This window comes from Crinia signifera, chromosome 3, assembly GCF_055691185.1.
Source record: "Crinia signifera chromosome 3, ASM5569118v1, whole genome shotgun sequence".
Classification (NCBI taxonomy): domain Eukaryota; kingdom Metazoa; phylum Chordata; class Amphibia; order Anura; family Myobatrachidae; genus Crinia; species Crinia signifera.
In genome coordinates this window covers 280976614-280988787 of record NC_139219.1, presented here as the reverse complement: position 1 = coordinate 280988787, position 12174 = coordinate 280976614, and the positions used below count along the sequence as shown (strand labels likewise).

General features: G+C 45.7%; 1 protein-coding gene across 1 annotated transcript in view; it reads left to right on the top strand.

Annotated features, from left to right (window-relative positions):
- Positions 1 to 2997: 2997 nt before the first annotated feature.
- The window catches only part of GPC1 (glypican 1), a 71155-nt gene continuing 61978 nt past the window's right edge, over positions 2998 to 12174 (top strand). The window contains exon 1 of the mRNA XM_083178275.1: positions 2998 to 4229. Coding sequence (XP_083034401.1) covers positions 4064 to 4229 — 166 coding nt within the window. The 5' untranslated portion in view covers positions 2998 to 4063. The remainder of the gene's footprint in view (positions 4230 to 12174) is intronic.

Sequence of the window (12174 nt, the reverse complement as noted above, 5' to 3'; positions counted from 1 at the left end):
AGTTCCCTTAAAGGTGACGGGAAGGATTGGCGGCGTGGTTCAGCATACAGTCACCCAGGTTAGAGATTGGGGGGGTGCTAGTGCTACCAAATGGTGGTGCACCACTGGAGTTACCACTGCTGCACACCTGCTCCTGCAGTGCGGCTCAGCCCAGAATATTTCCGGGGCATTCCACCAAAGTGGTTAAAACAGGCATATCCTCCTCTAGAACGCTTGGGCACGCCTGTATTTTACCTGATGCTCTCAGCGCTTCCTGTCATGCCTAGCATTTTTCTTTGCACTCCCATGAAACTCCCGGTTACCACCCTCAGATGCCTACTTCTGTCAATCAGCTTGTGTACGGCTTGCAAATAGAAAAAGTAGCAGGACTTCATTGCTGGCCAGCGTCGCATGCGCGCATTCTGGCCCAAATGCATGCGCAGTTTATTGATAATCATTCGCCGTGCGAATTCGCAGCCGAACAAACAGGTCTGAATAGGCCCCAATATCTTGACTTGCAACCAATCCTTTAAATAAAAATCATTATCATGTAAAGCAGAGCTAAGTGTGAGGATTAAGGGCGGGATGTACTAAGAGGAAAATGTGGGGAAACCCCCGTTTTACCACATTTTCCTATGTACTAACACCCTGCCGCCACGTTTCCGCATAGCAGGGTATCCCCTCCCACTGGCTTACCTTAGTCCAGGTCCTCCTCGACCCGGAAGGTAAACCCTCCCCCCCCCCCTAGTAACGCAGCTGGACGTCCTTCCGGCTGCAGGGGGCAGGAGGAGGCGCCGGGGGCAGCCTGCTTAGCTGTCCCCGGCGTGAGGTGAGTAGGAGGCAGCAGGGAGGTGACGGAGACCCACACACCACACAACAGGTATCACGGGGGGACTCCGTCAACGCACCGCGATGCCAGCCACATATGTTAGTACATATGCGCTGGCACCGCGGCGGCCGGCGGGATGTATATGAATACATCCCGCCCTTAGCATTTTGTAAAGTACATTTTCATGCCTCTGAAATGAAAGTTAAACTATTTTCATCAACAAACAATTGACTTTTTATTCCCAGTCAGCCGTTGACTACACAATATAAAAATAGTAACAGCAACAGCAGTCATTTGTACAATTTAACCCCCACACACATCTTCTGCCCTGAGTGCAAAGGTCACTGGGGAAATTGGACAGGTCACAGGGACAGTGGACAGGTCAAAGGGCGCTTTGTTTTTAAATGTGGAGCCTACTGTCTGCTGAAAACATCTCTATCCAATATCCATCCCTAGATTTCTATCTATATTTATATCTCCACAGTAATAGCTCTTGACTGCTTGGGGATGAAGGTTAGCAAGTTGTTGCAGATCCTGACAGCACTAGCGGCGTCATTTCTGCTGCCTTATCATTTTTAGCAAAGCATGTTTCTTAGTAGCTATAAATATGATGCTGATAGAGAATGTATTTCCTAACATTCACGTCAAATGAAATATAAATAAATATGTAACAGACAGTGCAAATGAGCAATATTTTAGGAGAAAAATGGAAAAGCTGAAAATACCAAAGATATTTATTTTTGTCCAATACAGACATTATACCTCCCAACACTTCTTACTAAAGGGGCATATACATTTTATGATAAATCGTTAATGGTATCCACAAGAACAATATTGTTAATGTTCTATATTGACCCTTATTCTGGTTCACTCGCAAAGGCAAATTCCTTCTCAAATGGACAAAAACATGCGCACCGCAGGTGGGTCGGATGTAACTTGTGCAGAGAGAATTAGATTTGGGTGAGTTATTTAGTTTCTGTGCAGGGTAAATACTGACTGCTTTATTTTTACACTGCAATATAGATCTCACTAAGGGCGGGATGTATTGATATACATCACCGCCCTTCGCCGGCTGTCCGCCGCGATGCCAGCGCATATGTACTAACATGTGAGGCTGGCATCGCGATGCGGTGACGGAGCCCCCCTGTGATGCCTGTTCTGTGGTCTTCGGGGGGTCTCCGTCTCCTCATTGCCGCCTCCTGCTGCCTACACACCGGGGACAGCTAAGCAGGCTGTCCCCGGCGCCTCCTCCTCCCCCTGCAGCCGGAAGGACGCCCAGCTGCGTTGCTAGGGGGAGGAAGGGCTTACCTTCTGGGGTCCAGGAGGACCTGCAAGAAGGTAAGCCCAAGGGAGGGGGAAAGGGGGGGTCGGTGAGGTGGCGGCGTTGCGGTGAGGCAGCGGGCGGCGAAAAGAAGCCCATAGGCTTCTATAGGGCATCCCGGCGAAATCCGTGCGGCCGGGTAATAGTACATAGGAAAATGCTGTAAAACGGGGGTTTTACCGCATTTTTCCTTTAGTACATCCCACCCTCAGAAGTAAAACCCCACCCAAATCTAATTGTCTCTGCACAAGTTACATCTGAGCCACCTGCAGTGCACATGGTTTTGTCCATTTGAGAAGGAATTTGCCTTTACGAGCAAACCAGAATAATGCCCATTATGCGTATTGTCTAGTGTGCACTATGGGGGTGTTGCACCTATTATTGAATGCATATTTATTGGATTCCATATATTTATTGATAGGCGCTGCAGGACCCTTGTGTCGACATATAAATAAACAATAATAATAATAGTATATGTATAGCAATTTTTCTAAGGGGAAGCTACTGTAGGTGTCTGGCTTGGCTCTGTAGGTACTGTACATGTACAGTTTGTGCTATGGCAGCATCACACGTGTAAGAAACCTATGACTGGAATTATGACACATAAAGCAGCAGGACCTATGCACACGGTCAGTAATATAGTGTACAGCAGCAATGTATGCAGAATGCAATGGTTGGCTACTGAATGTATGGATATTGGGAGCTGATACAGGCAGTAGAGGCTACATGAGCACGCACACCCACCACACATCCATCTCTTGCCTAGCTGCCACCCAATCAGCATCTCAGTAATATGACAGCGGGACCGGGGCAGTGACGAAGTCCCTGGTTGGCTGAGCCTCCTCAATGTGCTCCGTGCAGCCCTTGTTGGACGCTCCAGTCTGACTCTGCACAGCCACAGGGGGAGCAGCGGGGGAGGCAGCAGCATCAGTATCAGGCAGCGCAGCGAGAGCATCGCCCGGGACACAGCACCAGCTGCATCACCGCGCACGGGAGACACCGGCACCGGCTCTGTCATACATTACAGCGAGGGTCACACTGCACAGCAGGATGGGGGAGCATCTCGTGCACTGACTCCAGCTCTCTCCGGACAGGTAAAGGGATCATGTAGAGATAAGCGTCGCAGAGGAGTCACAGATGACCAAGGGGACACTGCAGCATTGCTGTAATACTGTAGGTGGCTGGCAGTGTGTGACAGCAGCTGTGCTTTGTGTCCTAGGATTCAGCTACAACATAAATACAGACAGGACTACACCCCTGCATCGCAAGCATCTGGGATAAGCATCCTCCCTGGGCTCCTCATTGCAGCTGCTTGATCCCAGTGCCACTGCTGCTGCCTGATCCCATTGCAGTGTCACTGCTCCTGCTGCCTGATCCCATTGCAGTGTCACTGCTCCTGCTGCCTGATCCCAGTGCAGTGTCACCGCTCCTGCTGCCTGATCCCACTGCAGTATCACTGCTCCTGCTGCCTGATCCTAGGGTATCAGAGCTCCTACTGGCTGATCCCAGCGAAGTACCTGATCCTATTGCAGTGTCAGAGCTCCTACTAGCTGATCCCAGTGCAGTAAGTGTCACTGGCTGATCCCAGTACAGTGTCAGAGTCTGCTGGGTTGGACTGTGGAGTATACTGCTAGCCCACTATCGCTATGTAAACACCTCAACATCTTGGACATGTCCTGTCTCCGCCACTCTGCCTTCTTTATATTCTGGGGCTCCTTTGTGCCCCTGATGTCACATGAATGCACAGCACCACACATCCCCCAGCTGGTTTGCTAGCTGGAGCCTCAGCTATTCACAGTGAGGTGCATCCTACGATATAGGACAGACTGAAAGCGTTTTTCCTACTGGACTGTGCATGGTGCTTATTTTGCCGCTGTTCCTGACTCCCACAACTTTATCTCTTGGCTTACCTACATATTCCATACAGTGAGAACATGGAGTGGCGGTGTGGGTACTCATGGTGGCCTCTTGGAGTTGTCTTCTTTGTCAATTGGGTCGCTGGAGAGACGGGGAACAAAGCCAAGAGCTGTGAAGCGGTGAAACAGGTGTATAGTGGCAAGGGGTTCAGCCTAAGTGGGGTCCCCCAGTCAGAGATATCAGGTGAGTGCCAATCGTTTATACTGTGTGGGGATTTGTATGGGTGTTCCTGGCCATTATTCATACTATTGGGATCTGCTGTGTCCATAGTAAAAGAAATACATGTTTTATCCTCACCAGCTAAAATATTTGTGTCTTAGTCATGGATTCAGGTAAGTGTCTGTGTGTGCCATCTGGGTCATGCCTCTGTCATTGTTCATGAGAAGTTTAATGATGAGCGTCCCAGCTGTCATGTAGTAATGTTGGTTTCCTTCTGGGGTTTCATAAAAGTGCCCCGTCTGTGGAAATATTTTTCTCCATTGGTCTGGTGTAATTCCTTTAGTCAGTGGTCTCATTATAATGTCATTTTCCATAGTGTAAGAATTATGAGAAACGGCAAAAGTATGTTTTCCCTTATTTTCAGTGTGTTCTAGTTCAGTCTCCAGTAACTGCATGTGCCACAGTGCAAGTTATAGTATTTGCTGTACTGAGCAGAACTTCAGTTACTTGTTAGCATTTCCCAAAAGTAGTCTTACTTTAGTCTACGAGTGATGATTATTTTCTCAATCACAAAGGTGCCTGTCACAATCACGTTATTGTTGCTTGTTTAAATCCCAGTGTAAGAATAAAAGTTAATTTCATGTGTGTGTTCTGACATCTAAATGCAAATGTAACATTTGTGTACATGAGCCTGATAATTTAGGTGAGTTCTCACAGGGCATCATACCTGTGTACCCAGGTGACATCTCAGGTGAGTTCTCACAGGGCATCTTACTTCTGTACCCAAGTGACATCTCAGGTGAGTTCTCACAGGGCATTTTCCCTGTTTACCCGCTCAGTTCCAATAGGGCATCTCATCTATGTACCCAGCCTGGCATCTTAGGTGATTCTTCATAGGGCATCTAGCCTGTTTACTCAGTCTAACATACTAGGTGAGTTCTTGTAGTGCACCTCTTGTCTGTACCCAGCCTCACATCTCAGGTGACTTCCCCCAGGGCACTTTATATGTGTACCAAATCTGATATCTCAGGTGACTTCTCATAGGGCACTTTACCTTGTACCAACCTGACATCTTAGGTAAGTTATTGTAGGGCACCTCCTCTGAATACCCAGCCTCACATCTCAGGTGACTTCCTGTAGGGCACTTTAGCTATCCACCAAACCTGACAACTTAAGTAAGTTCTTGTAGGGCACCTCACCTTTGTACCCAGCCTCACATCTCAGGTGACTTCCAGTAGGGGCACTTTAGCTATGCATCGAACCTGACATCTTAAGTACGTTCTTGTAGGGAACCTCACCTGTATACCCAGCCTCACATCTCAGGTGACTTCCCGTAGGGCACTTTAGCTATGCACCAAACCTGACATTTTAAGTAAGTTCTTGTAGGGCACCTCATTTGTGTACTTAGCCTCACATCTCAGGTGACTTCCCGTAGGGCACTTTAGCTATGCACCAAACCTGACATCTTAAGTAAGTTCTTGTAGGGAACCTCACCTGTGTACCCAGCCTCACCTCTTAGATGACTTCTTGTAGGGCACTTTAGCTATGCACCAATCCTGACATCTGAAGTAAGTTCTTGTAGGGAATCTCACCTCTTAAGTGACTTCTTGTAGGGCACTTTAGCTATGCACCAAACCTGACATCTTAAGTAAGTTCTTGTAGGGCACCTCACCTGTGTACCCAGCCTCACATGTCAGGTGAGTTGTCAGTCTGTGCCCTATAATGACATTGTAGGTGTGTTTTCAGGTAATATATCGGCTGTGTACCAAGTCTGACAGCTTACACTAAGACGCCAGGTGTGTGCATTAGACTAACGTATGAGTTGAATCCTGTTAGGACATGTCAAATGCCTGAGTCTGATCTCAGGTCAATGACACATCTTAAAGCAATAGTTATGTTATATCATTATACAGGTTGTATGAGCACGTAAGAAAAAAAAAGACGAAAGACACTAGCAGAAAAGTTCTCAATGATATTATAGACTTAGTCAGTCAATGTCTACCAGGGCATTAGATAAAAATGAAACATATGGAAACTTCACAAAAATGTTATGTGTCTTTTTATTGCACATTGTTTTGTGTGAGCGTTTGTTTCTAAACAATGCTAAATGGCTTCCCAGTCCGTGTTATAGGCTAAAGGCCCACATTATATAACAGCTAGTTATGTTTACTAGACTGATTTATGTCAACATGTTTATAGGTCTGACGACTGATGATGCAGAGTCTAGTGCTAGGCAGTAGGACCAATGTGCATATTCTATTCAAACGTAGCATCCAGATTGGGGCTGGTTAATGCATTCCGAGTATAACCTTGTAAGCACATGTACCAATACGTCAGATGATGATCCAATGTATATTGCTTAGATTACTATCAGGCATTGCAGAACATTTTTGGGCACACATGCTGTGATATTGGTCCAGCTCCATAATAGGAGTAATACATTGTATCCTGGCAGAAGTCTGATTACCTATAAGAGGTTAGAGAGGATTTCATTATGCACATTGCAAACCACAGGCTATAGATATCTGGCTACTGGACAATATTACAGTTTGTATAACCCCAAAAAGTATATGAGATCCCACAATGATTCCTGTCTGTATGGATCATTATTCAGTAGGTCATACTTGCAGATCAGGCCCAAAGGGGAACACATCACATGACATAAGTGTATGGACATCTTCAGACTCAGCTAATGGAATCCCATTTACCCCAGAAGTGATCAAGACTGGGCCTAGGACAACAAGAACAGATCCAATTTTACTGGCAGGCCTGATCCAGTGGTGTGGGTGTTAGTTTTATACAGTGGCGTAAGTTCGCTCCAGTTGCCTGGAGGCAAGATATAAATGGATATATAAAGATAGATAGATAGATAGATATACATACATACAACATTAGTGTATTTGTACACATATGTATTGCCATTGTACAGTTTATTATTAAATCTGCATGACAGTTTTGGACAGCGATCAGCACTACTCAGGATGTCCTGATCAGCAGAACGCATAGAACTACCCCTCGTCTCAGGGATGTCACAGTGTATAACAGCTAGACCTCCAATGACTGGGTGAGTAAATAGCCTGATATGTGACCTGTGCTCGTTACTGTACATTATCAGTATACGGAGACCCAGGCTGCAGATGGATACAATAGGATACTGTCACACAAACGAGGCAGCTCAGAACTGATTTGTGAATTTTGATTAATTTTAGCAAAATAGCTTTGGGGAAAGAACAGAGTTGAAACAAGCTAATACATCTGTAATCGAGGAAGTCATCAAGGGGATGAGATTTCCCCCTTAGGTTATCAGAGAAGTGAGTGTCTGACAGAGGAATGTGTGAATCACTGTCTGTAGAGTGCCCGGGGTAGGAGAAGAAGATGTTAGGACTATTAGGAATAAAGAATCAAAGATCACACAAACGGACAAAGGAGAGAGATTAGTCCCATTCAGTGGCTTGGTACCGGGTAAACTTTGATAGAGGCGTCTTTCCACCACTTTAGTCTACATATATGTATTGTCAGTAAGTTTGTAGCAGTGATGGGCTCATGTATTTTTTTATCTGCAAAGTGCTATTTTGTTTACTGTACATGAGTAGTAATCAGAGTACTGGCATGATTGGCCGGAATGCCGGCTTACAAGGGTTAGACACTAGCTGGGATGGTTAGGGTTAGGCTGCAGAGGGTAAGAGTAGGCTGCGGTGAGTGAGGATTGGGGGGGTCAAGGGAAGGTAACTATACTCAGACTCCTGTTAGGATTCCCCTCCTGTTGGGATTCTGGTGTCGGTACTTTGACCGAAGGCATCCAGTACGTCAGTCCATCCATATGTAATCCCATTCACACCAATCCGCCCTGTCCTGACCACAAGACAGGACTATGCCCATTCGGAGGCGGTCCACTTGGTGGAGGGATCACCCGCTTCTGTTCTACCCTGCGTCTTAGTCCTTCCCACTTATTCTTATAATTTAGCAATTGTTCTATTGATCTATTTGTATTATTACAGTGATATTAGCAATCGGTGACAGCAATGAAGTATGTTTCCATTTCATCTTTCAAAGCGGAAGGTGACGGATGTGTGTATTGATTTGTACTTAATAAGAACATTCATTTTGTCTTTGCAATGTAGTCTAATTCCATTTAGACTTTATTAGTTATTAATAACATTGCCCAGTCATGTACAGTGTTGTGTACTGTATTTTCTAGCATTTGCTGCTACAGTATCACTGGCGTAAACCAGGCATATAAATCACTATTCTTCTTAGGAGTAATGCAGAAGGATACAGTATGCTTCATTTGCAAAGCAGCATGCATCTTACATAGACGCTCCGCAAATGCACCTTTTCCCAATGGCTGTTTTGCAGTTACGATCCCATCAAACACAGCATCCAGAAACTTTAGAGTTTCCTTGGGAATCAGTTTGAGCACTGATGCATTGTGTCACATTTTACTGGCTGGAGAGAAATCCTGTACACCACGGATGGGGAACCTTCGGCCCTCCAGCATGCTGTTGTTGAACTACACATCCCAGCATGCCTGCAACAGTTTTAGCATGGCCAAATAGCAAAAATGTAGCAGGGCATGCTGGGATGTGTAGTTCAACAACAGCTGGAGGGCCGAAGGTTCACCATCACTGCTGTACACAGACAACCGTCCAGGTCTATTAAGTAGATAAATGTTTTTTTCTCCAGGAAAATCTCAGTCTGTCGATAGCAAAGGTTACACGGAACAAATGCTGCAGGAGTCTGAGCATTACTTGGCAGCTCTGCTGATGGTTTCTTGCTAGATTGCAGCGATTGGAGGTTTTCTATCACTGTAATCAAGCGCTGATAGAAAATGAGCACTCATAGCAACCAATCGGATTCTACTTCTAATTTATTTGGCACCTTCTAGAAGATAATAGATAGCATCTGATTGGTTGCTATGGGCAACATCCCATCTTGGTGTTTCCTGGGATTAGTAGACCAGTCCTCACCCTTATTGCAGCTTTTATGGTACAGCAGCAATCTGCTACTGATGACGATCATGAAATGCTGACCATGAACAAATCCACAAGACAATATAGACTCATTCAGATCCATCTGATGCTGATACATACACTAGCTGTTTTCAACAATGATGAATTGAGGGGTGTTTGTAAATATGAGACAAATAGTATTCGGCGTATAATGGTAAAGGTACGCCTGTGCTCTGGGCACAATGGAGGCCAGCATTTAGGGCCAGATTCTCTAAGCTTCAAAAGTGGTAAAATGGAGAGTGATAAACTCCCAGCCAATCAGCTCCTGTCTGACATTTTTCAAACACAGCCTGTGACATGGCAGGCAGGACCTGATTGGCTGGCTGTTTATCACTCTCCATTTTATCACTTTTGAAGCTTAGAGAATCTGGCCCTTAAACTGATAAAAAATGTCATTGCTGTCATTGTGTAACTTGCACCTGATGGATAAAAGCTAATCGCGGGGCTCTTGTTTTGCAGGGATGCCAAGTGAGGTGCTGTGAATGCAAGCAGGGGTATCACTGACATTTTGGCAATGTGGATAATAGGACACATCGCTTCATTTACAATGTGCACCGTAAGCACATTACATACAGCAAAGCCTTAGGGGGAGATTTATCAAAGCTTGGGAGAGATAAAGTACCAGACAAGCAGCTCCTAACTGCGATGCTACAGGCTGTGCTTCAAAAATAACAGGTTCTTTATCGCAGTCCGCTTTATCTACCGCCAATCTTTAATAAATCTGCCACTTATATACCGCTTTCAGACAGCGGCGGTCGAGTAACCCGGCAATTACCCGGCTTTTGAAGGGCCAGGTTATTCAGCTGCCGCTGTCTGACACCCCCCCCCCCCCCCCCCCCCCCCCCCTTCACACAGGAGAGTAAATCTCTGGGTCTAAAATTAAACATGGGTTTTATCCTGTGTGTAAGGGTTCCTTGTTCCCGACCCTGGTCATTTGCAGGATCGGAGAACCAGGGGTTTAAGATCCGGATCGACCCTTTCACCCAGAAAAATGACCCGTGTATTTAATGAAATTCCCGGGTGGAACTGCTTCACACGGGAATTTCATTTTCTGTGTGAAAGGGGTATTAGTTTCGCATCAGGGTGGCCAGGTGGTTTGCTGACCGCATTGCAGGGGCCACACCTACCCTGGGTTTTTCTGCTGGATGGTGAAAAAAAATTCAGGGGGTCATTCAGATATGGGTGAACCAGTGATATCATGCCCAAAGTACCTTTGTTCAGTACTTTGCACATGCTAAGGATCCGTTCTGCGTGTGCTTTAACGGGTCCTGCAATATCGGAAGTAGGAAAGATGTTATAGACAGTCCACTGCCATTTGGAGTGCGTGAAGGCCTCTGTTTATGAGAGCAGAGGCGCAACCCCTGCTATTTAGGCGGTGGGAAGATGTCAGGAGTCTTCGTCATAGGTATCCTGGGCTCTGAGATGGATGAACTGCTGGTGGTAGAGAGATCGGATGCCGCTTCCTAAGATCACTACTGCTTGTAATAGACGTATCCTGATGCATTACCATACAGCAAATCCCACCACATCTGAATAACCCCCATACTGTATGTGCAAAAGAATAAACATCCCATGAAAGTCCAACCTCCTACTACTGTACTTTATGGTGGGGATCATTAGCTCACCAGCATGTTGGTCCACAGTCATTAGGTCGAGACCATTAGGTCGTCATGCATTTAGGTCGACATGGGTTAGGGTCGAAAGGGTCATTAGGTTGACAGGATTAAAAGGTCGGCATGGGTTAGGTAGCCAGCTGCCACCCCCAGCCGCAGCCCATGTGGCAGCTACTCAAAATAGCCTTGCCTTTACAGTCTATTTGGCCGGGTGATAGCAACAACGCAGGGCCACACATCGCTATTGCCTGCAGTGTACACACAGGGCGATTCTGGCTCACCTGACTGACACAGCTTTAGAATGGCCTACAAATGCACACCTTACAAAACTTTATTTCCAGTCATCTCCAGTAACATTAATGCTCACAACGCTCACTGGCCAAATGTGTGGGGTTTTGGTCGTACTTCTGGCAAAACCGGGACTAAGACAGGCCCAGACCCAGTGTTCCCTCTAAGCTGTGCGCACGTGCGCGCGCACCACACCTCGTCGAGCGTGCTCACAGACATTACAACAGAGCGCACAAAGCAGCAGTGGTCCCTTTTTGCAGTTGTGGACTCAATTAATGTGTGTTTCACCCATTAACTACATTGTGTGCTTTGTTTTGAATGTTTAAATGTTTAATATCATTTTGAAGTAAAGTTAACACAAATGCTGAATGTCATTTTCCAGTTATATATAAGTGACGCACAAAAATTTATGTTTCCTTCCAAAATTGCACAGCCAAAATCTTTAGCCGCACACAGCCTTCCTAAAATTAGAGGGAACATTGCCCAGACCTGTGTACTCTATCTCTGATAACCCTGATCAGTGCAACATAACATCTTGTGTTTGCATTTCTTCATTCATCAAAAGTGCACTCCACAGGCACAAATGCCACCATCTTGTTCCACAACCCCTAGTCCACTAGTCTTGGTGGATATCTTGACACAGCTGCATATATTGAGGCACATTGATCCACAAAAGAGATTTCTGCGCTGCATTTTGCCCCAATTTGTACCTTGTTATCGATGCTCTTGGAAAGAAAATTCATATTCAGGCCTAAGCATATAACTTATGTGCAGATGAATTCTATCGAGGTGGTTGGCAAAAAAAAAATAGTTACCTTTCTTTTTATTGCCAACATTTCCACATTTTGCCTATTATCCATACCATGCATTATCTGTGATTTATAAAGATTGTTGTCATTATGAAAAAAGGTTTTGTTGGAGAAAACGCTCCTTAGATACAGTCTGAGGGTGAAATGAGTCCAAGTAGCATTGGCAAACACCGGTCACAGATGCTGCATCTATGTCTAGGAAGCCAAGTTGTTGTTTCTGTCCACCACAGCCTGAATAAACATACCCGCA